General features: G+C 50.0%; 1 protein-coding gene across 1 annotated transcript in view; it reads left to right on the forward strand.

Annotated features, from left to right (window-relative positions):
* The window catches only part of LOC308153178 (phospholipid-transporting ATPase ABCA1-like), an 84,774-nt gene that overhangs the window by 2,117 nt on the left and 61,934 nt on the right, over positions 1-20,723 (forward strand). Inside the window, exons 2-8 of the mRNA XM_080526264.1 lie at positions 282-386; positions 2,345-2,438; positions 5,787-5,928; positions 7,683-7,801; positions 15,203-15,324; positions 17,118-17,309; positions 17,431-17,510. Of these exons, the coding sequence (XP_080382390.1) occupies positions 321-386; positions 2,345-2,438; positions 5,787-5,928; positions 7,683-7,801; positions 15,203-15,324; positions 17,118-17,309; positions 17,431-17,510 (815 nt within the window). The 5' untranslated portion in view covers positions 282-320. The remainder of the gene's footprint in view (positions 1-281; positions 387-2,344; positions 2,439-5,786; positions 5,929-7,682; positions 7,802-15,202; positions 15,325-17,117; positions 17,310-17,430; positions 17,511-20,723) is intronic.

The raw sequence follows: 20,723 nt of genomic DNA on the forward strand, positions 1-20,723 counted from the left end.
AAAGCCGACATGTTTGCAACTGAGTAGGCGGCTGGCTACGTGGCTATACGTCTCTCCATCTGTTGAATGTTTGCAGATCCAAAAGTCTCTGTGTGTGTGTGTGTGTGTGTGTGTGTTTGTGTGTGTTTGTGTTTGTGCAACAGTCAATAATTTCCTCTACCCCAGATGTGTTAATATTATCATGTCCTTGTGGGGGTCAGATAGCTGCTGGAAGGCGGTTAGACTTTGTCCAGACGTGGGTGAAGGTTAGTGGTCATCGGGTCTCTCTGGTGGCCCTGCAGGTGGAGGCTGGAGCACAGCACCAGTGTTCCTGAGGCGAGATGGCCGCGTCTTCTCAACTGGGCTTGCTGTTGTGGAAGAACTTCACCTACAGACGGAGACAGACAGTAAGTACAGCAGCGGTGTACTATACTAAATGTATACTGTGTACTATACTGTACTATAGTACCTGTGTACTATACTGTACTATAGTACCTGTGTACTATACTGTACTATAGTACCGCAGTGTCGTCTGTGTCAGTGGGAATCTCATATCAATGTTGAGAGGAGTTGGGAGATATTTAACTGTTCAGGATGAAATGGGGGATCTGGTTGTGCTAGAGAACGGGTTAGGGTTAGGGTTAGATTGGCGAACGGGTTAGGGGTTAGGGTTAGGGGTAGGGTTAGGGGTAGGGTTAGGGGTAGGGTTAGGGGTAGGGGTAGGGGTAGGGTTAGGGGTAGGGGTAGGGGTAGGGTTAGGGTTAGAATGGAGAACGTGGAGGTTTTAGAGGACTCATACATTCCCACATGATGTTCAGAATGAATTTTCTGAATGAATAATAATAATAATCGCTATAATATAATGAATGATTGCAGGGTAACAGTTATCACCTGTCAGCTAAATGTCACACGTTTACTCACATGTCGTTACATGGCTCATTCATTATTTCATATTATCTTATTCATGATCTTATTCAATGTTTTTCTATACATCTATTCTCCTCTTGATGTATTATTATGCATAATACATGTAAGGGACTTGAATTGCCGCAGTTGTATGAAATGTTCTGTACAAATGAACAGGCCTTGCCTTGCTTTGGGCACCAAAATCTACCTGATGCATTTAAAAAAGTATATAGCTGTTAGCTAACAGTAAAAAATGGTCTTCTTTAACCATGCTCTCATTGGCTGGGAGAGAGGCAGCCTTCTTTAACCATGCTCTCATTGGCTGGGAGAGAGGCAGCCTTCTTTAACCATGCTCTCATTGGCTGGGAGAGAGGAGGGGGTGTGGGTGTTGCAGCCCCTACATGCCAGACAACCCCCAAACTAAGCAGTGTAGTGTGACCCACTTCTGTAGTCAAGAGGCAGCAACCTTCCTCTCCTACATACTGATGAGGTCATCATGAGGTCATCATGAGGTCATCATGTCCTCTGGCTGGACTGAGGACCGTTACACATCATGTTTTAATCATCTCATTATTATAACTATTGGTGTTTAGTTGTTCTGTCTGCTTAGGGAGATCACAGGACGGGCTCAGTGTAACACAGGGAACGGTATCACACACATCCATTATTATCAAACACATCCATTATTATCAAACATGTTCATTATTATCAAACACATTCATTATTATCAAACATGTTCATTATTATCAAACACATCCATTATTATCAAACACATCCATTATTATCAAACACGTTCATTATTATCAAACACGTTCATTATTATCAAACATGTTCATTATTATCAAACACGTTCATTATTATCAAACACATCCATTATTATCAAACACATCCATTATTATCAAACACGTTCATTATTATCAAACACGTTCATTATTATCAAACACGTTCATTATTATCAAACATGTTCATTATTATCAAACACATCCATTATTATCAAACACATCCATTATTATCAAACACATTCATTATTATCAAACACATTCATTATTATCAAACACGTTCATTATTATCAAACACGTTCATTATTATCAAACACGTTCATTATTATCAAACACGTTCATTATTATCAAACACGTTCATTATTATCAAACACGTTCATTATTATCAAACACATTCATTATTATCAAACACATTCATTATTATCAAACACGTTCATTATTATCAAACACATTCATTATTATCAAACACGTTCATTATTATCAAACACGTTCATTATTATCAAACACGTTCAATAAAGGGTAAATACAGCCCTAAGAGGGGTAAATAAAGCTCATAGTGGGGTAAATAAAGCCCTAGAGGGGTAAATAAAGCCCTAGAGGGGTAAATAAAGCCCGTAGCGGGGTTAGGGTTAGGTAAACTTTCAGCTGAACTCCCTCATGTTCTTGTGTTTTCCTTGCAGCTCCAGCTACTGATTGAGATCGTGTGGCCCCTCTTCATCTTCTTCATCCTGATCTCTGTGCGCCTGCACTACCCTCCCTACGAGCAGCATGAGTGTAAGTACCACCATTGAACCTTTATTCGTCCAGCCTTTCTAAGAGACGTCAGTGAGGAGGTGCGTTCACACACAGCAGGGTTGAGGTGCGTTCAGACGCAGCAGGGTTGAGGTGCGTTCAGACGCAGCAGGGTTGAGGTGCGTTCAGACGCAGCAGGGTTGAGGTGCGTTCAGACGCAGCAGGGTTGAGGTGCGTTCGGACACGGCAGGGTTGAGGTGCGTTCAGACACAGCAGGGTTGAGGTGCGTTCAGACACGGCAGGGTTGAGGTGCGTTCAGACACAGCAGGGTTGAGGTGCGTTCAGACACGGCAGGGTTGAGGTGCGTTCACACACAGCAGGGTTGAGGTGCGTTCACACACAGCAGGGTTGAGGTGCGTTCAGACGCAGCAGGGTTGAGGTGCGTTCAGACGCAGCAGGGTTGAGGTGCGTTCAGACGCAGCAGGGTTGAGGAGCGTTCAGACGCAGCAGGGTTGAGGATGTGTATCTGAACACAGCAGGGTTGAGGATGTGTATCTGAACACTGTGTTCATTCCCAGAGCACGTGCTCCCCACGTCTGTGCATGGTTGCGTGCTGAGTCATCGGGTGAGTCACAGACCACCAGGCAGAGAGGAGGATGTGGTCATAGGGTATCCAGGCAGAGAGGAGGATGTGGTCATAGGGTATCCAGGAGCAAGGATCCATGATTACAACATTGTGGTCCCAGAGGATAGCAGCGCTGTGTCAACACACACGTAGGAGAGTCATTCTTTTCTCTGGCTCTCTAACATGATGTCCTCAGTGACCCGTTACAAGGACGTGCTGTTCAGAGTCTTTAAACCCACTCAGCTGGTCAGCTGGTCAATATTTGTTTTCTCTGTGGAAATGTGGTTAGTTCCAAACTCCTAAAACACTGAAGGACACAAACAACAGCTCCAGGAAAAATGTGCAACTTCAAAGAATTATTGAAAAATCCACAACTTTTCCCCAGAATTCCTCAGTTGAATTTCAGAATTTCATTTTCCATAATTGAGTACATTTAAGTCTCCAACCTGGACTCTGGTGGGCAGTTCAGACCAGTTCAGACCAGTTCAGACCAGTTCAGACCAGTTCCATGTGTCAGATGACATTTCTTAAGCTACATTTGTTGATAACCTTGGACCATGGGAATGAAAAAAACGTTTTAGAGATGTTTCATCCACACGTTGATACATTCACACTTCCTGTTTGGACACAAACTAACTTGTTTATCAGCCACATCCACATTTGCCTTGTTAAGAAAAGAGGAAGATAACTTCAACATCCTGTTGATACAAGCTGATCATTACACTTAAACCAGCCTCCCCCGGTGTTCTACCTCCCCCAGCCTCCCCCGGTGTTCTACCTCCCCCCAGCCTCCCCTGGTGTTCTACCTCCCCCAGCCTCTCCTGGTGTTCTACCTCCCCCAGCCTCCCCTGGTGTTCTACCTCCCCCAGCCTCCCCTGGTGTTCTACCTCCCCCAGCCTCCCCTGGTGTTCTACCTCCCCCAGCCTCCCCTGGTGTTCTACCTCCCCCAGCCTCCCCTGGTGTTCTACCTCCCCCAGCCTCCCCTGGTGTTCTACCTCCCCCAGCCTCCCCTGGTGTTCTACCTCCCCCAGCCTCCCCTGGTGTTCTACCTCCCCCAGCCTCCCCTGGTGTTCTACCTCCCCCAGCCTCCCCTGGTGTTCTACCTCCCCCAGCCTCCCCCGGTGTTCTACCTCCCCCAGCCTCCCCTGGTGTTCTACCTCCCCCAGCCTCCCCTGGTGTTCTACCTCCCCCAGCCTCCCCTGGTGTTCTACCTCCCCCAGCCTCCCCTGGTCACCTCCCAGGGCCTAGCTGTATGACCTACGTTGTCATGGCTCTACATTATCAGTTCAGTAGCAGACAGCTCACTGATAACACTCCACCCTGCCGCCGCTTGGCTCTGCTCCCAGTGGGAACGAGCTCCTGTTGACCGGGTCCAAAGGTCCTGATGAGTCACCAGATAACCAGGCACAGAACCTGGGGGGGGGGGGGGGGGGGGAACGCAGGCACAGAACCTGGCGGGGAGAGGGACGCAAGCATGGTCCTAATGTCCTCCCCCAGCCGGCTGGGTCAGAACAAACCTGGACTTTACTGTAAACACATCAGGAGAGACACACACTCAATCTGAATGGCTACTGGCTTTACTACGGGTTTACTATGGGTTTACTATGGGTTTACTATGTTACTATACTACCAGACACACTAGACTATGTTTACTATACTGGGAGGGGTCAGGGAGGGGTCAGGGAGGGGTCAGGGAGGGGTCAGGGAGAGGTCAGGGAGGGGTCAGGGGATCACTGTGGTCATAAGCCTAGTCTAGTCATGCAGCCCGATCACGTCTCTTCACAACAGTGGCTCCCTGCTGGTGGAATGAGCTTCCCACGGCTGTCAGGACTGCAGAGTCACTATCCATCTTCCGTCGTAGACTGAAGACCTCCATCTCTTCAGGCTACACCTTAACTGCTCCTCTTGAGACATCTACTGCCCCCCAGCACTGCGTCTGTTGAAGACACCCGCTTTTCCCCTCTACTGTGTCCCTAAAGACTTCTATTGCCCCCCTTGTACTGTTTCTCTGTTTCTCCAGTGTTTTTTTTTTTTTCAACTAAAAGAAACCTAGGTTTAGAAGAGGGTGATAGAAGATGGTTTTTCCTTCTATCAATGGCCCCGGGCCTGAGCTGGATTACTCTTCCTGCTACGACTGGTGGATTGATGATTCACTTGCTTAGTCAAATGTATTGATTGTAAGTCGCTTTGGAATAAGGTGTCTGCTAAATGCTAAAAATGTAAATGTAAATAAGCCGTCTCCTCTCCTCTCTCCTCTCTCCTCTCCTCTCCTCTCTCCTCTCCTCTCTCCTCTCTCCTCTCTCCTCTTCTCCTCTCTCCTATTCTCCTCTCTCCTCTCCTCTCCTCTCTCCTCTCCTCTCTCCTCTCTCCTCTCCTCTCCTCTCTCCTCTCTCCTCTCCTCTCTTCTCTCCTCTCCTCTCTTCTCTCCTCTCCTCTCTCCTCTCTCCTCTCCTCTCCTCTCTCCTATTCTCCTCTCTCCTCTCTCCTCTCTCCTCTTCTCCTCTCTCCTCTCTCCTCTCTCCTCTCCTCTCTCCTCTCTCCTCTCCTCTCCTCTCTCCTCTCTCCTCTCTCCTCTCTCCTCTCCTCTCTCCTCTCTCCTCTCCTCTCCTCTCTCCTCTCTCCTCTCTTCTCTCCTCTCCTCTCTCCTCTTCTCCTCTCTCCTCTCTCCTCTCCTCTCCTCTCTCCTCTCTCCTCTCTCTCCTCTCCTCTTCTCCTCTCTCCTCTCTCCTCTCTCCTCTCTCCTCTCCTCTCCTCTCCTCCTCCAGGCCACTTCCCTAACAAGGCCATGCCCTCCGCGGGTGCGCTGCCCTGGGTGCAGGGCATCATCTGCAACGCCAACAACCCCTGTTTCCGCTACCCCACCCCGGGAGAGACCCCCGGCCTGGTGGGCAACTTCAACAATTCCATGTGAGTCACGTGCTAATGTAGTGTGTTATACGTATTACTACACACTGTAGTGTGTTATATTAACACATGTAGTGTGTTTAGTAGTAGTGTGTAGTGTGTAGTGTGTAGTGTGTAGTAGTAGTGTGTAGTGTGTAGTAGTGTGTAGTGTATAGTGTATAGTGTGTAATGTGTTATATTACTACATGTAGTGTGTTTAGTAGTAGTGTGTAGTGTGTAGTGTGTAGTAGTAGTGTGTATTGTGTAGTAGTAGTGTGTAGTGTATAGTGTGTAGTGTGTAGTGTGTAGTGTGTAGTGTGTAGTGTGTAGTGTGTAGTGTGTAGTGTGTGGTGTGTAGTGTGTAGTGTGTGGTGTGTAGTGTGTAGTGTGTGGTGTGTAGTGTGTAGTGTGTAGTGTGTAGTAGTAGTGTGTATTGTGTAGTAGTAGTGTGTAGTGTATAGTGTGTAGTGTGTAGTGTGTAGTGTGTGGTGTGTAGTGTGTAGTGTGTAGTGTATAGTGTATAGTGTGTAGTGTGTAGTGTGTAGTGTGTAGTGTATAGTGTATAGTGTGTAGTGTGTAGTGTGTAGTGTATAGTGTGTAGTGTATAGTGTGTAGTGTGTAGTGTATAGTGTGTAGTGTGTAGTGTGTAGTAGTAGTGTGTAGTAGTGTGTAGTGTGTAGTGTGTAGTGTGTAGTAGTGTGTAGTAGTAGTGTGTATTGTGTAGTGTGTAGTGTGTAGTAGTAGTGTGTAGTGTGTAGTGTGTAGTGTGTAGTAGTGTGTAGTGTATAGTGTATAGTGTGTAGTGTGTAGTGTGTAGTGTGTAGTGTGTAGTGTGTAGTGTGTGGTGTGTAGTAGTAGTGTGTAGTGTGTGGTGTGTAGTGTGTAGTGTATAGTGTGTAGTGTGTAGTGTGTAGTGTGTGGTGTGTAGTAGTAGTAGTGTGTAGTGTGTAGTGTATAGTGTATAGTGTGTAGTGTGTAGTGTATAGTGTATAGTGTGTAGTGTGTAGTGTGTAGTGTGTAGTGTGTGGTGTGTAGTAGTAGTGTGTAGTGTGTAGTAGTAGTGTGTAGTGTGTAGTGTGTGGTGTGTAGTGTGTAGTGTGTAGTGTGTAGTGTGTAGTGTGTAGTGTGTGGTGTGTAGTGTGTAGTGTGTAGTGTATAGTGTGTAGTGTGTAGTGTGTGGTGTGTGGTGTGTAGTGTGTAGTGTGTAGTAGTAGTGTGTAGTGTGTAGTGTGTAGTGTGTAGTGTGTAGTGTGTAGTGTGTAGTGTGTAGTGTGTGGTGTGTGTAGTGTGTAGTGTGTAGTGTGTAGTGTGTAGTGTGTAGTGTGTGGTGTGTAGTGTGTAGTGTGTAGTGTGTAGTGTATAGTGTGTAGTGTGTAGTGTGTAGTGTGTAGTGTGTAGTGTGTAGTGTATAGTGTGTAGTGTGTAGTGTGTAGTGTGTAGTGTGTGGTGTGTGGTGTGTAGTGTGTAGTGTGTGGTGTGTAGTGTGTAGTGTGTAGTGTGTAGTGTATAGTGTGTAGTGTGTAGTGTGTAGTGTGTAGTGTGTAGTGTGTAGTGTATAGTGTGTGGTGTGTAGTGTGTAGTGTGTAGTGTGTAGTGTGTGGTGTGTAGTGTGTAGTGTGTAGTGTGTAGTGTGTAGACAGCTGTAGTCTAACTGTCTCCCTGGGTGTGTAGTGTATAGTGTGTAGTGTGTAGTGTGTAGTGTGTAGTGTGTTGTGTGTAGTGTGTAGTGTGTAGACAGCTGTAGTCTAACTGTCTCCCTGGGTGTGTCTGACCGTCAGAATCTCCCGTCTGTTTCTGGACGTTAAGAAGATCCTCCTGTACGGCCAAAACGATCGCAGCCTGGAGGGCTACAGAGGCCTGGTCAGAGCCCTGAGGAAACTGCAGGGCAACACTGCAGGTAACTACCCCTACCTACCCCTACCTACCTCTACCTACCCCTACCTACCACCTACCTACCCCTACCTACCTCTACCTACCCCTACCTACCCCTACCTACCCCTAACTACCCCTAACTACCCCTACCTACCCCTACCTACCCCTAACTACCCCTACCTACCCCTACCTACCCCTACCTACCCCTACCTACCCCTACCTACCCCTACCTACCCCTACCTACCCCTACCTACCACCTACCTACCCCTACCTACCCCTACCTACCCCTACCTACCCCTACCTACCCCTACCTACCACCTACCTACCCCTACCTACCCCTACCTACCCCTACCTACCCCTACCTACCACCTACCTACCCCTACCTACCCCTACCTACCCCTACCTACCCCTACCTACCCCTACCTACCCCTACCTACCCCTACCTACCCCTACCTACCCCTACCTACCCCTACCTACCTCTACCTACCCCTACCTACCCCTACCTACCTCTAACTACCCCTACCTACCCCTACCTACCCCTACCTACCCCTAACTACCCCTACCTACCCCTACCTACCCCTACCTACCCCTACCTACCACCTACCTACCCCTACCTACCCCTACCTACCCCTACCTACCCCTACCTACCACCTACCTACCCCTACCTACCCCTACCTACCCCTACCTACCCCTACCTACCCCTACCTACCCCTACCTACCCCTACCTACCCCTACCTACCCCTACCTACCCCTACCTACCTCTACCTACCCCTACCTACCCCTACCTACCTCTACCTACCACCTACCTACCCCTACCTACCCCTACCTACCCCTACCTACCCCTACCTACCACCTACCTACCCCTACCTACCCCTACCTACCCCTACCTACCTCTAACTACCCCTACCTACCCCTACCTACCCCTATCTACCCCTACCTACCCCTACCTACCCCTACCTACCCCTACCTACCCCTACCTACCCCTACCTACCCCTACCTACCCCTACCTACCCCTACCTACCCCTACCTACCTCTACCTACCCCTACCTACCCCTACCTACCTCTAACTACCCCTACCTACCCCTACCTACCACCTACCTACCCCTACCTACCCCTACCTACCCCTACCTACCCCTACCTACCCCTACCTACCTCTACCTACCCCTACCTACCCCTACCTACCTCTACCTACCCCTACCTACCCCTACCTACCCCTACCTACCTCTACCTACCCCTACCTACCTCTACCTACCCCTACCTACCTCTACCTACCTCTACCTACCTCTACCTACCCCTACCTACCCCTACCTACCCCTACCTACCCCTACCTACCACCTACCTACCCATAACTACCCCTACCTACCACCTACCTACCACCTACCTACCCATAACTACCACCTACCTACCCCTACCTACCCCTACCTACCCCTACCTACCACCTACCTACCTCTACCTACCCCTACCTACCTCTACCTACCACCTACCTACCCCTACCTACCACCTACCTACCCCTAACTACCCCTACCTACCACCTACCTACCCCTACCTACCTCTACCTACCTCTAACTACCCCTACCTACCCCTACCTACCACCTACCTACCTCTACCTACCCCTACCTACCTCTACCTACCACCTACCTACCCCTACCTACCACCTACCTACCCCTAACTACCCCTACCTACCACCTACCTACCCCTACCTACCTCTACCTACCTCTACCTACCACCTACCTACCCCTACCTACCTCTACCTACCTCTAACTACCCCTACCTACCCCTACCTACCACCTACCTACCCCTACCTACCCCTAACTACCCCTACCTACCCCTACCTACCCCTACCTACCCCTACCTACCCCTACCTACCCCTACCTACCACCTACCTACCCCTACCTACCCCTACCTACCCCTAACTACCCCTACCTACCCCTACCTACCCCTACCTACCTCTACCTACCCCTACCTACCCCTACCTACCCATACCTACCACCTACCTACCACCTACCTACCCCTACCTACCCCTACCTACCTCTACCTACCCCTAACTACCCCTACCTACCCCTACCTACCCCTACCTACCCCTACCTACCACCTACCTACCCCTACCTACCACCTACCTACCCCTAACTACCCCTACCTACCCCTACCTACCCCTACCTACCCCTAACTACCCCTAACTACCCCTACCTACCCCTACCTACCCCTAACTACCCCTACCTACCCCTACCTACCCCTACCTACCCCTACCTACCCCTACCTACCACCTACCTACCCCTACCTACCCCTACCTACCCCTACCTACCCCTACCTACCCCTACCTACCCCTAACTACCCCTACCTACCCCTACCTACCCCTACCTACCACCTAACTACCCCTACCTACCACCTACCTACCACCTACCTACCCCTACCTACCCCTACCTACCCCTAACTACCCCTACCTACCCCTAACTACCCCTAACTACCCCTAACTACCCCTACCTACCCCTACCTACCCCTAACTACCACCTACCTACCCCTAAGTACCCTTAACTACCCCTACCTACCCCTACCTACCCCTACCTACCCCTACCTACCCCTACCTACCCCTACCTACCCCTAACTACCACCTACCTACCCCTAAGTACCCTTAACTACCCCTACCTACCCCTAACTACCCCTAACTACCCCTAACTACCCCTACCTACCCCTACCTACCCCTAACTACCACCTACCTACCCCTAAGTACCCTTAACTACCCCTACCTACCTCTACCTACCCCTAACTACTCCTACCTACCCCTACCTACCCCTACCTACCTCTACCTACCCCTAACTACCCCTAACTACCCCCTACCTTATCTTATCTACTGTCCTCGGTGGTGAAGACTGTGTTAACCACATTGCATACAGGCGTCATTCCAGCACGTTCTGTCTGCATTACAGGGAGGTGTGTGAACAAGCACGTTCTGTCTGCTTTACAGGGAGGTGTGTGAACAAGCACGTTCTGTCTGCTTTACAGGGAGGTGTGTGAACAAGCACGTTCTGTCTGCTTTACAGGGAGGTGTGTGAACAAGCTCACAGTTCCACAGTGACCTCTGACCCCGAGCAGGACATCTCTGCTGCTGGTGAATAACGGCTGAGGGGGAAAGCTGCTATTGGCCAAGAGGCTGAGGTTAAAGAGGTCGCTGTGGAGCTGTGATTCCTTCACACTCTCCCACACACACACACACACACACACACACACACACACACACACACACACACACACACACACACACACACACAGGCAGGAACAGGGTCAAGGTGACATTCAGTATGTCTTGGCAAGGTTTTTCACAGTTTCCTGTAAACCTTCAGGTTCCAACTCTCTGAATCTGTGTCTTCTTAGATCTCTCTGCCTCTTGTCTTTACCACTATGTAACACTATTTACCACGATGTAACACTATTTACCACGATGTAACACTACTTTAGCTCAAATCTACATCATGGACACCATCTTTCCCATAATGCCTTGAGGCACTGTGAGCAGGGTGTTCAGGGGCAGAGTTTCCTGTCGGGAGCCTGATTACGCCTCGTTAACCCTCCCTGGTTAATTAGTGTAATTACCCCTGAGTCCCTAACCCTAACTCAAACACACGCAGGGACATCCTCTCAGCTAAGTGTTTCCTGTCTCTGTCCTGGGGGGGGACAGCCCCCTGTCAGCCTGTCAGCCCCTCTGTCAGCCCCCCTCCCCCTCCCCAGTGTATTAGTATCATTTCCTCTAGTTTTGTTTTGGTTCGTAGCTGTTTCTTATCTGTCAGTGTGAGTACGCCCTCAGAGGACAACGGTGTTCCTGGAAGATGTTTTCCTTAGTTGTTGTGGGGCTGTATAAGGCCAGACAGAGACAGAGACAGATGTAGAAGGACAGACAGAGACAGAGACAGATGTAGAAGGACAGACAGAGACAGAGACAGATGTAGAAGGACAGACAGAGACAGAGACAGATGTAGAAGGACAGACAGAGACAGAGACAGATGTAGAAGGACAGACAGAGACAGATGTAGAAGGACAGACAGAGACAGAGACAGATGTAGAAGGACAGACAGAGACAGATGTAGAAGGACAGACAGAGACAGAGACAGATGTAGAAGGACAGACAGAGACACAGACAGATGTAGAAGGACAGACAGAGACAGAGACAGATGTAGAAGGACAGACAGAGACAGAGACAGATGTAGAAGGACAGACAGAGACAGAGACAGATGTAGAAGGACAGACAGAGACAGAGACAGATGTAGAAGGACAGACACAGACAGAGACAGATGTAGAAGGACAGACAGAGACAGAGACAGATGTAGAAGGACAGACAGAGACAGAGACAGATGTAGAAGGACAGACAGAGACAGAGACAGATGTAGAAGGACAGACAGAGACAGAGACAGATGTAGAAGGACAGACAGAGACAGAGACAGATGTAGAAGGACAGACAGAGACAGAGACAGATGTAGAAGGACAGACAGAGACAGAGACAGATGTAGAAGGACAGACAGAGACAGAGACAGATGTAGAAGGACAGACAGAGACAGAGACAGATGTAGAAGGACAGACAGAGACAGATGTAGAAGGACAGACAGAGACAGATGTAGAAGGACAGACAGAGACAGAGACAGATGTAGAAGGACAGACAGAGACAGAGACAGATGTAGAAGGACAGACAGAGACAGATGTGTTCTACTGGCGGTGAGAAGGGAAATGGACGTCTCTCTGTCTAACAGCACGGCTATCCCAGGGAAAACTACAACAATAAGATGTTAACTTAATTAATAACCAATGGAGGCTGAGTCTTTATCAATCATTTCAGAGGGTTTATTAAACTGTTGCAAGAGAGGGGTCTGTGTTCAGTCAACATAGAGGGTCTGTGTCCAGTCAACATAGAGGGTCTGTTCAGTCGACATAGAGGGTCTGTTCAGTCGACATAGAGGGTCTGTGTACAGTCAACATAGAGGGTCTGTGTCCAGTCAACATAGAGGGTCTGTTCAGTCGACATAGAGGGTCTGTGTACAGTCAACATAGAGGGTCTGTGTCCAGTCAACATAGAGGGTCTGTGTCCAGTCGACAGAGAGGGTTTCAGAGTACAAAGCTCACCTCTCTATGGGGTTGGTTCATCTTATCCGGTTGTTAAGTCGTGACGTGTTTCCGGGTCCAACGTTGGCTGAGGCGCTCTCTTCGAAATGCCGCAGTAATTATAATAATTCATTATATTTGTATAGCGCTTTTCCGAGGCTCAAAGACGCTGACAAATATGGGAAAAAGAGGAAAGTGCTGCTGTGTCCCTTGTTGTATGAATAGATCCCAGTCTAAAAAACGATTGAACTGTCATTCTACCGCTGTAGTACACTGGTACTCTGGTGCTTTAGTACACTGGTACTCTGGTGCTTTAGTACACTGGTACTCTGGTGCTTTAGTACACTGGTACTCTGGTGCTTTAGTACACTGGTACTCTGGTGCTTTAGTACACTGGTACTCTGGTGCTGTAGTACTCTGGTACTCTGGTGCTTTAGTACACTGGTACTCTGGTGCTTTAGTACACTGGTACTCTGGTGCTTTAGTACACTGGTACTCTGGTGCTTTAGTACTCTGGTACTCTGGTGCTTTAGTACACTGGTACTCTGGTGCTTTAGTACACTGGTACTCTGGTGCTTTAGTACACTGGTACTCTGGTGCTTTAGTACACTGGTACTCTGGTGCTTTAGTACACTGGTACTCTGGTGCTTTAGTACACTGGTACTCTGGTGCTTTAGTACACTGGTACTCTGGTGCTTTAGTACACTGGTACTCTGGTGCTTTAGTACACTGGTACTCTGGTGCTTTAGTACACTGGTACTCTGGTGCTTTAGTACACTGGTACTCTGGTGCTTTAGTACACTGGTACTCTGGTGCTTTAGTACACTGGTACTCTGGTGCTTTAGTACACTGGTACTCTGGTGCTTTAGTACACTGGTACTCTGGTGCTTTAGTACACTGGTACTCTGGTGCTTTAGTACACTGGTACTCTGGTGCGGGGAATTTCTGGTTTGGACCCGGAAATTGCTAAACGTCACGTTTGACGTCAGACTTAACAACCGAACAGTTTCAACATTCAGTTCTTGTACAACATCACGTGGGTACAGATAACACAGAGCATCATTAGTTCACTTCAGCCTTGGAGAGAAGGCAGTGAGGGTCTCTCTTTATCTGGCACCGGCAGTTTTAATCACATTCCATTCTTGTTATTCATACAGTCTTCAGTGAACATAATATCATCATTGTTGTATTAAAGATATTTTTCTCACAAGATCACTCAGTTGATAGTATACTTTATACCCGTTCCTCCATGTTCTGTACGTTCTATGAAAAGATATCAAGACCCTTTCTTACATTTACTGTACATCATTTTATTAACTACATCACAATGATCCTGTATGTAGTACATTTTGTTTTACATTTTAATACTTTTAGTACTTGTTCTTGTGAGCTGACCTGTTCCAGTATAAATGGACTTTGGGGCGGCTGTGTCTCAGGAGGTAGAGGCTGTGTCTCAGGAGGTAGAGGCTGTGTCTCAGGAGGTAGAGGCTGTGTCTCAGGAGGTAGAGGCTGTGTCTCAGGAGGTAGAGGCTGGTGGAGGTAGAGGCTGTTTCTCAGGAGGTAGAGGCTGTGTCTCAGGAGGTAGAGGCTGTGTCTCAGGAGGTAGAGGCTGTGTCTCAGGAGGTAGAGGCTGTGTCTCAGGAGGTAGAGGCTGTGTCTCAGGAGGTAGAGGCTGTGTCTCAGGAGGTAGAGGCTGTGTCTCAGGAGGTAGCGGCTGTGTCTCAGGAGGTAGAGGCTGTGTCTCAGGAGGTAGCGGCTGTGTCTCAGGAGGTAGAGGCTGTGTCTCAGCTGGTAGAGGCTGTGTCTCAGGAGGTAAAGGCTGTGTCTCAGGAGGTAGAGCCGACGTCTAATGATCGCAAGGTCGGCAGATCGGCGGTTCGAGTCACGGCTGGCCACATGTCGAGGTGTTGGGCGAGACACTGAACCCCAAATTGCTCCCAGTGAGCGGGCCGGCGCCTTGCATGGTAGCTTGGCCGCCATTGGCGTGTGAATGTGAGTGTGAATGGGTGAATGAGAGGCCGTTGTAAAGAGCTTTGGATAAAGTAAGTCCATTTACCATCCATCCAGCTCAGTGAAGATGTGTGTGTTCTGGTCAGTGAAGGTGTGTGTTGTTAGTGAAGGTGTGTGTGTTAGTGAAGGTGTGTGTGTTAGTGAAGGTGTGTGTTAGTGAAGGTGTGTGTTAGTGAAGGTGTGTGTGTGTGTGTTAGTGAAGGTGTGTGTTAGTGAAGGTGTGTGTTAGTGAAGGTGTGTGTTAGTGAAGGTGTGTGTGTGTGTGTTAGTGAAGGTGTGTGTTAGTGAAGGTGTGTGTTGTTAGTAAAGATGTGTGTTGTGGTTCCTCCAGGGTTCCAGCTGAGGGACTTCCTGCGTGACGGAGAGACGCTGTCATCCTTCCTGCAGCAGAACGCCTCGCTGTCTGAACACGCCGTGGCCCAGGTGCTGCAGGCCGACATCAACCTGGAGAAGGTAGGGTGGGGGTGTGTGTGTGTGTGTGTGTGTGTGTGGGGGTGTGTGTGTGTGTGTGTGTGTGTGTGGGTGTGTGTGTGTGTGTGTGGGTGGGTGGGTGGGTGGGTGTGTGTGTGTGTGTGTGTGTGTGTGTGTGTGTGTGTGTGTGTGAGAGATCGTGGAGGCTGACATCAAACTAGAGAAGGTAAGAGAGAGTGTGTGTGTGTGTGTGTGTAGAACTCCTGTGTGATCATTGATTTGTGATTATAGATTTCTGTATAACCGTTTTTATAAAATCGTTTATAATCACTGACCTGTATGAATTTAACCAACTATTACGTTGTTTTATGTTTAAAACTTTTATGTCTGTTAAAAAAAGTATTTAATTGTATGGCGTAGGCTACGCTGTCGATTTTATAAATTGGGCTTGAGTGTTTGGATCCAAACAAGTGGCTTTCTAACCTCTGGTGTTTGTAGCCAAGCACTGGCCTGTAAGTGCCTGTTTCACCTTTTGTTTGTTTACAAGGCCCCCCCACACACACACACACACACATACACACACACACACATACACACACGCAGCCCCACACACACACACACATACACACACGCAGCCCCCCACACACACACACATACACACACGCGCCCCCTCTCTTTTCACACATAGGTTAGTTGACTTTGTTTTTATTTATTTTTTATCTTCCCTGTCTTAGCCGTTCTCATGTATTGTATGTGTAGTTCTGTGTCGACCCTTGTGAGTATTTCTGTTTATATGTTTGTATTCTTGCCGGGGCCTCTTGGCCAGCATCATTGAAATGAGAATTTGTTCTCAACTGATTTTGTCTGGTTAAATAAAGGTCAAATAAATAAAATAAAAAGGTCATTACCGCGATTAAAAATTCAAATGTTCAGTGTGGCCTGAGAGGGCTGAAAGGGGTAGTGGTGGTCTAGTGGATAGTGAGTTGGACTTGTGATCGGAAGGTTGTGAGTTCAAATCCCGAAATGTCCTGTTGAGTCCTAAAAACTTTTAGTAAAAGTTAGTGAATTTATTAGTTTTATTAAAAAACAAAGATGAACCGGGACATTCTGTTGTATGATAGTGGTCTAGTCTATTGCAAACTAAACCTGTTAAGTTAAAGGTGTCACTGATGTCAACAGTTACAGCTCGAAGTGGCGGTGAGGTCTGAAGAATATTGACAAGGTCTTTAAAAAGTCTTAGAAAGGTATTGAAATTAACCTCAAGATTCCTGTATATACCCTGGTTAGGGTTAGGGGTGGCTGGTATATCTCCTCTCTCTGCTCTCTAGGGTCAGGGTTAGGGTCAGGGGTCAGGGTTCGGGTTAGGGGTGTTAAGTAAACACAGTTTCAGCAAAATTCCTCTCTGTGTTTGGAGGGAAGCAGTCACATGATGTCCCCCCTCTCTCCCCCCCTCTCTCTCCCCTCCCCTCTCCCCCCTCTCTCTCCCCCCTCTCTCTCCCCCCTCTCTCCCCCCTCTCTCTCCCCCCTCTCTCCCCCCTCTCTCTCCCTGCTCTCTCCCCCCACCCTTTCCCCCCACCCTCTCCACAGATATAGAACTGCAAGGTCATACAGGAATGGTCCGGGGGGGGGAGGGGGGGGAGGGGGGGGGTATGTACCGTGCAGCTGTAGTTTGTCCTTCCTAGCCCAAAGCAAACGTGACTGAGGGTCAGGGGTCATGGAGGGAGACACAGCAGTGACACACTAACAGAGTCAACCAGAAGTGCAAACAGTGACACAGTGACACAGCGTTGTTGGTTAGCAGCTGTTCTCTGAAGCTCCGTGTTGGGTCATTTCAGGTCCTGATCGGAGGCTTCGGCGTCCATCTCAGAGACATGTGCAACGCCACGTCACTGGAGGAGTTTGTGACCATTTCTGACAAGAGGGTGTCCCAGCTCACCCAGGACATCATCTGCAAGTCCTCCACTGATTGGCTCAACCGGGCCCAAACCCACTTCCTGTCCAACCTGGACTTCCTGAAACCGATAAGGGTAAGCAACCGTCCACACGGATGTTGATGTTGTTGTTGATGATGTTGTTGTTGATGTTGTTGTTGATGTTGTTGTTGATGATGTTGTTGTTGTTGTTGTTGTTGTTGTTGTTGACATGCAGAGGGACGTGAAGTCGGACCTCAGGTCGTCCAGGAGGTTTCCGCAGCAACCGATGGCCTGTTGGAGAGCTTGGGAGCGTTGGCCTGTCGAGGTAGGTGACACACACACATGCACACACACACACACACACACCCCGCACTCAGACCTCCCGACTTACACCCCTCCCCCTCCACTCCCCCCTGGGGATCAATCCCTAAAATAGCCCCATCAGGACATGAAGAGCTATCTGTTATATATATCTTATATCTTATATCTTATATCTTATATCTTATATCTTATATCTTTGCAGAGATCATATTTCAGGTCCCTCCTTTCATGGCTTTTCCTAGATATGTGCGTTCTACCACCCAGTATCCCTACATTTTAGTAGAAGATACCACTAATGTAAAAAGGGTAGGCACATTAATATAGTTTTTGTTTGGTACTTTTTAGTTTTCTGTTAAGATGCGTAAGTTAAATTTTGTTTATAAAAGTTGCAATGTTTTGATTATGTTCTCATGGGGAAAAACCATACATGTAACAAGGGTAGGCGCATAAGCCATGGCTTCAGCCTACACCTTTTTGTCCTGGTGTTACGCATTGTGACTGTGTACATTTTTAATATCTGTATTATGAATTGACCAAAATAAACATTCTCAATCAATCAAATAGTATAAAGCTTTAGTAGAAGATAGTAGAAGATAGTAGAAGATAGTAGAAGATAGTAGAAGACAGTAGAAGATAGTAGAAGATAGTAGAAGATAGTAGAAGATAGTAGAAGATAGTAGAAGACAGTAGAAGATAGTAGAAGATAGTAGAAGATAGTAGAAAGCTGTTTTGCAGTTTTTCTGTGTAGGAGGGCAGGCTTAAAAAAAGAAGCGCCCTCTAGTGATCGCTGTGTGTAAATAGCAGATTTACATTCTAAAAAGGGGGTCTATTTGACCCCCAAGGCGGCTCTACTAGTAGGTAAAATAGGCACGGCTGTTCTAGTGTTAAGGCTTTACAGAATGCAGTTCCATGCAGCAGGGTTGGTACTGGTCCAGCAGGGTTGGTACTGGTCCAGGTTAGGGATGGAAATAGTATCTAGGCCGGGGCGTCCCAGCCTGACCCAGACACACGCTCCAGAACTGCTCTGGACTAATCCAGCTCCCCTAGCTCCCCCTGGCGCCGGCCTGAGCTAGATTACTCTTCCTGCTACGACTGGTGGACTGATGATTCACTTACTTAGTCACATGTTGACATGAGCAGGGTGGACTAGTGTGGACCCGGGGGAGGCTGGGGGAGGTAGAACACCAGGGGAGGCTGGGGGAGGGAGGTAGAACACCAGGTGAGGCTGGGGGAGGTAGAACACCAGGGGAGGCTGGGGGGGGTAGAACACCTGGGAGGCTGGGGGAGGTAGAACACCAGGGGAGGCTGGGGGAGGTAGAACACCAGGGGAGGCTGGGGGAGGTAGAACACCAGGGGAGGCTGGGGGAGGTAGAACACCAGGGGAGGCTGGGGGAGGTAGAACACCAGGGGAGGCTGGGGGAGGTAGAACACCAGGGGAGGCTGGGGGAGGTAGAACACCAGGGGAGGCTGGAGGAGGTAGAACACCAGGGGAGGCTGGGGGAGGTAGAACACCAGGGGAGGCTGGGGGAGGTAGAACACCAGGGGAGGCTGGGGGAGGTAGAACACCAGGGGAGGCTGGGGGAGGTAGAACACCAGGGGAGGCTGGGGGAGGTAGAACACCAGGGAAGGCTGGGGGAGGTAGAACACCAGGGGAGGCTGGGGGGAGGTAGAACACCAGGAAGGCTGGGGGAGGTAGAACACCAGGGGAGGCTGGAGGAGGTAGAACACCAGGGGAGGCTGGGGGGGTAGAACACCAGGGGAGGCTGGAGGAGGTAGAACACCAGGGGAGGCTGGGGGAGGTAGAACACCAGGGGAGGCTGGGGGAGGTAGAACACCAGGGGAGGCTGGGGGGAGGTAGAACACCAGGGGAGGCTGGGGAGGTAGAACACCAGGGAGGCTGGGGGAGGTAGAACACCAGGGGAGGCTGGGGGAGGTAGAACACCAGGGGAGGCTGGGGGAGGTAGAACACCAGGGGAGGCTGGGGGAGGTAGAACACCAGGGGAGGCTGGGGGAGGTAGAACACCAGGGGAGGCTGGGGAGGTAGAACACCAGGGGAGGCTGGTGGAGGGTAGAACACCAGGGGAGGCCTGGGGGAGGTAGAACACCAGGGGAGGCTGGGAGAGGTAGAACACCAGGGGAGGCTGGGGGAGGTAGAACACCAGGGGAGGCTGGGGGAGGTAGAACACCAGGGGAGGCTGGGGGGAGGTAGAACACCAGGGGAGGCTGGGGGAGGTAGAACACCAGGGGAGGCTGGGGGAGGTAGAACACCAGGGGAGGCTGGGGGAGGTAGAACACCAGGGGAGGCTGGGGGAGGTAGAACACCAGGGGAGGCTGGGGGAGGTAGAACACCAGGGGAGGCTGGGGGAGGTAGAACACCAGGGGAGGCTGGGGGAGGTAGAACACCAGGGGGAGGCTGGGGGAGGTAGAACACCAGGGGAGGCTGGGGGAGGTAGAACACCAGGGGGGGGCTGGGGGAGGTAGAACACCAGGGGGAGGCTGGGGGAGGTAGAACACCAGGGGGAGGCTGGGGGAGGTAGAACACCAGGGGAGGCTGGGGGGAGGTAGAACACCAGGGGAGGCTGGGGGAGGTAGAACACCAGGGGAGGCTGGGGGAGGTAGAACACCAGGGGAGGCTGGGGGAGGTAGAACACCAGGGGAGGCTGGGAGAGGTAGAACACCAGGGGAGGCTGGGGGAGGTAGAACACCAGGGGAGGCTGGGGAGGTAGAAACACCAGGGGGAGGCTGGGGGAGGGTAGAACACCAGGGGAGGCTGGGGGAGGTAGAACACCAGGGGAGGCTGGGGGAGGTAGAACACCAGGGGAGGCTGGGGGAGGTAGAACACCAGGGGAGGCTGGGGGAGGTAGAACACCAGGAGAGGCTGGGGGAGGTAGAACACCAGGGGAGGCTGGGGGAGGTAGAACACCAGGGGAGGCTGGGGGGGGGGGGGTAGAAAGACTAGAAGACTGTAATGCATGGAATGAGGAAGACTATCAGACACCTCATGCCTGAATTACCCATGATCCTCTGACCCTGACCAGCCTCTAGTGAGAGAGAGAGTTCCCCCGGCCCCCCCGGCCCCCCCTCTCTACAGGCCCGGTTCTGCTGACTCAGTGAAACACGAGCGGTCAGCTGGTTAGACAGGTTCTCCCCGCTGACATACTGAAGGAAGGAAACCACAGACCCCCAGCGACCCCCCCGCGACCCCCC

Source organism: Nansenia antarctica (genome assembly GCF_963989245.1).
Source record: "Nansenia antarctica genome assembly, chromosome: 3".
Lineage (NCBI taxonomy): Eukaryota > Metazoa > Chordata > Actinopteri > Argentiniformes > Microstomatidae > Nansenia > Nansenia antarctica.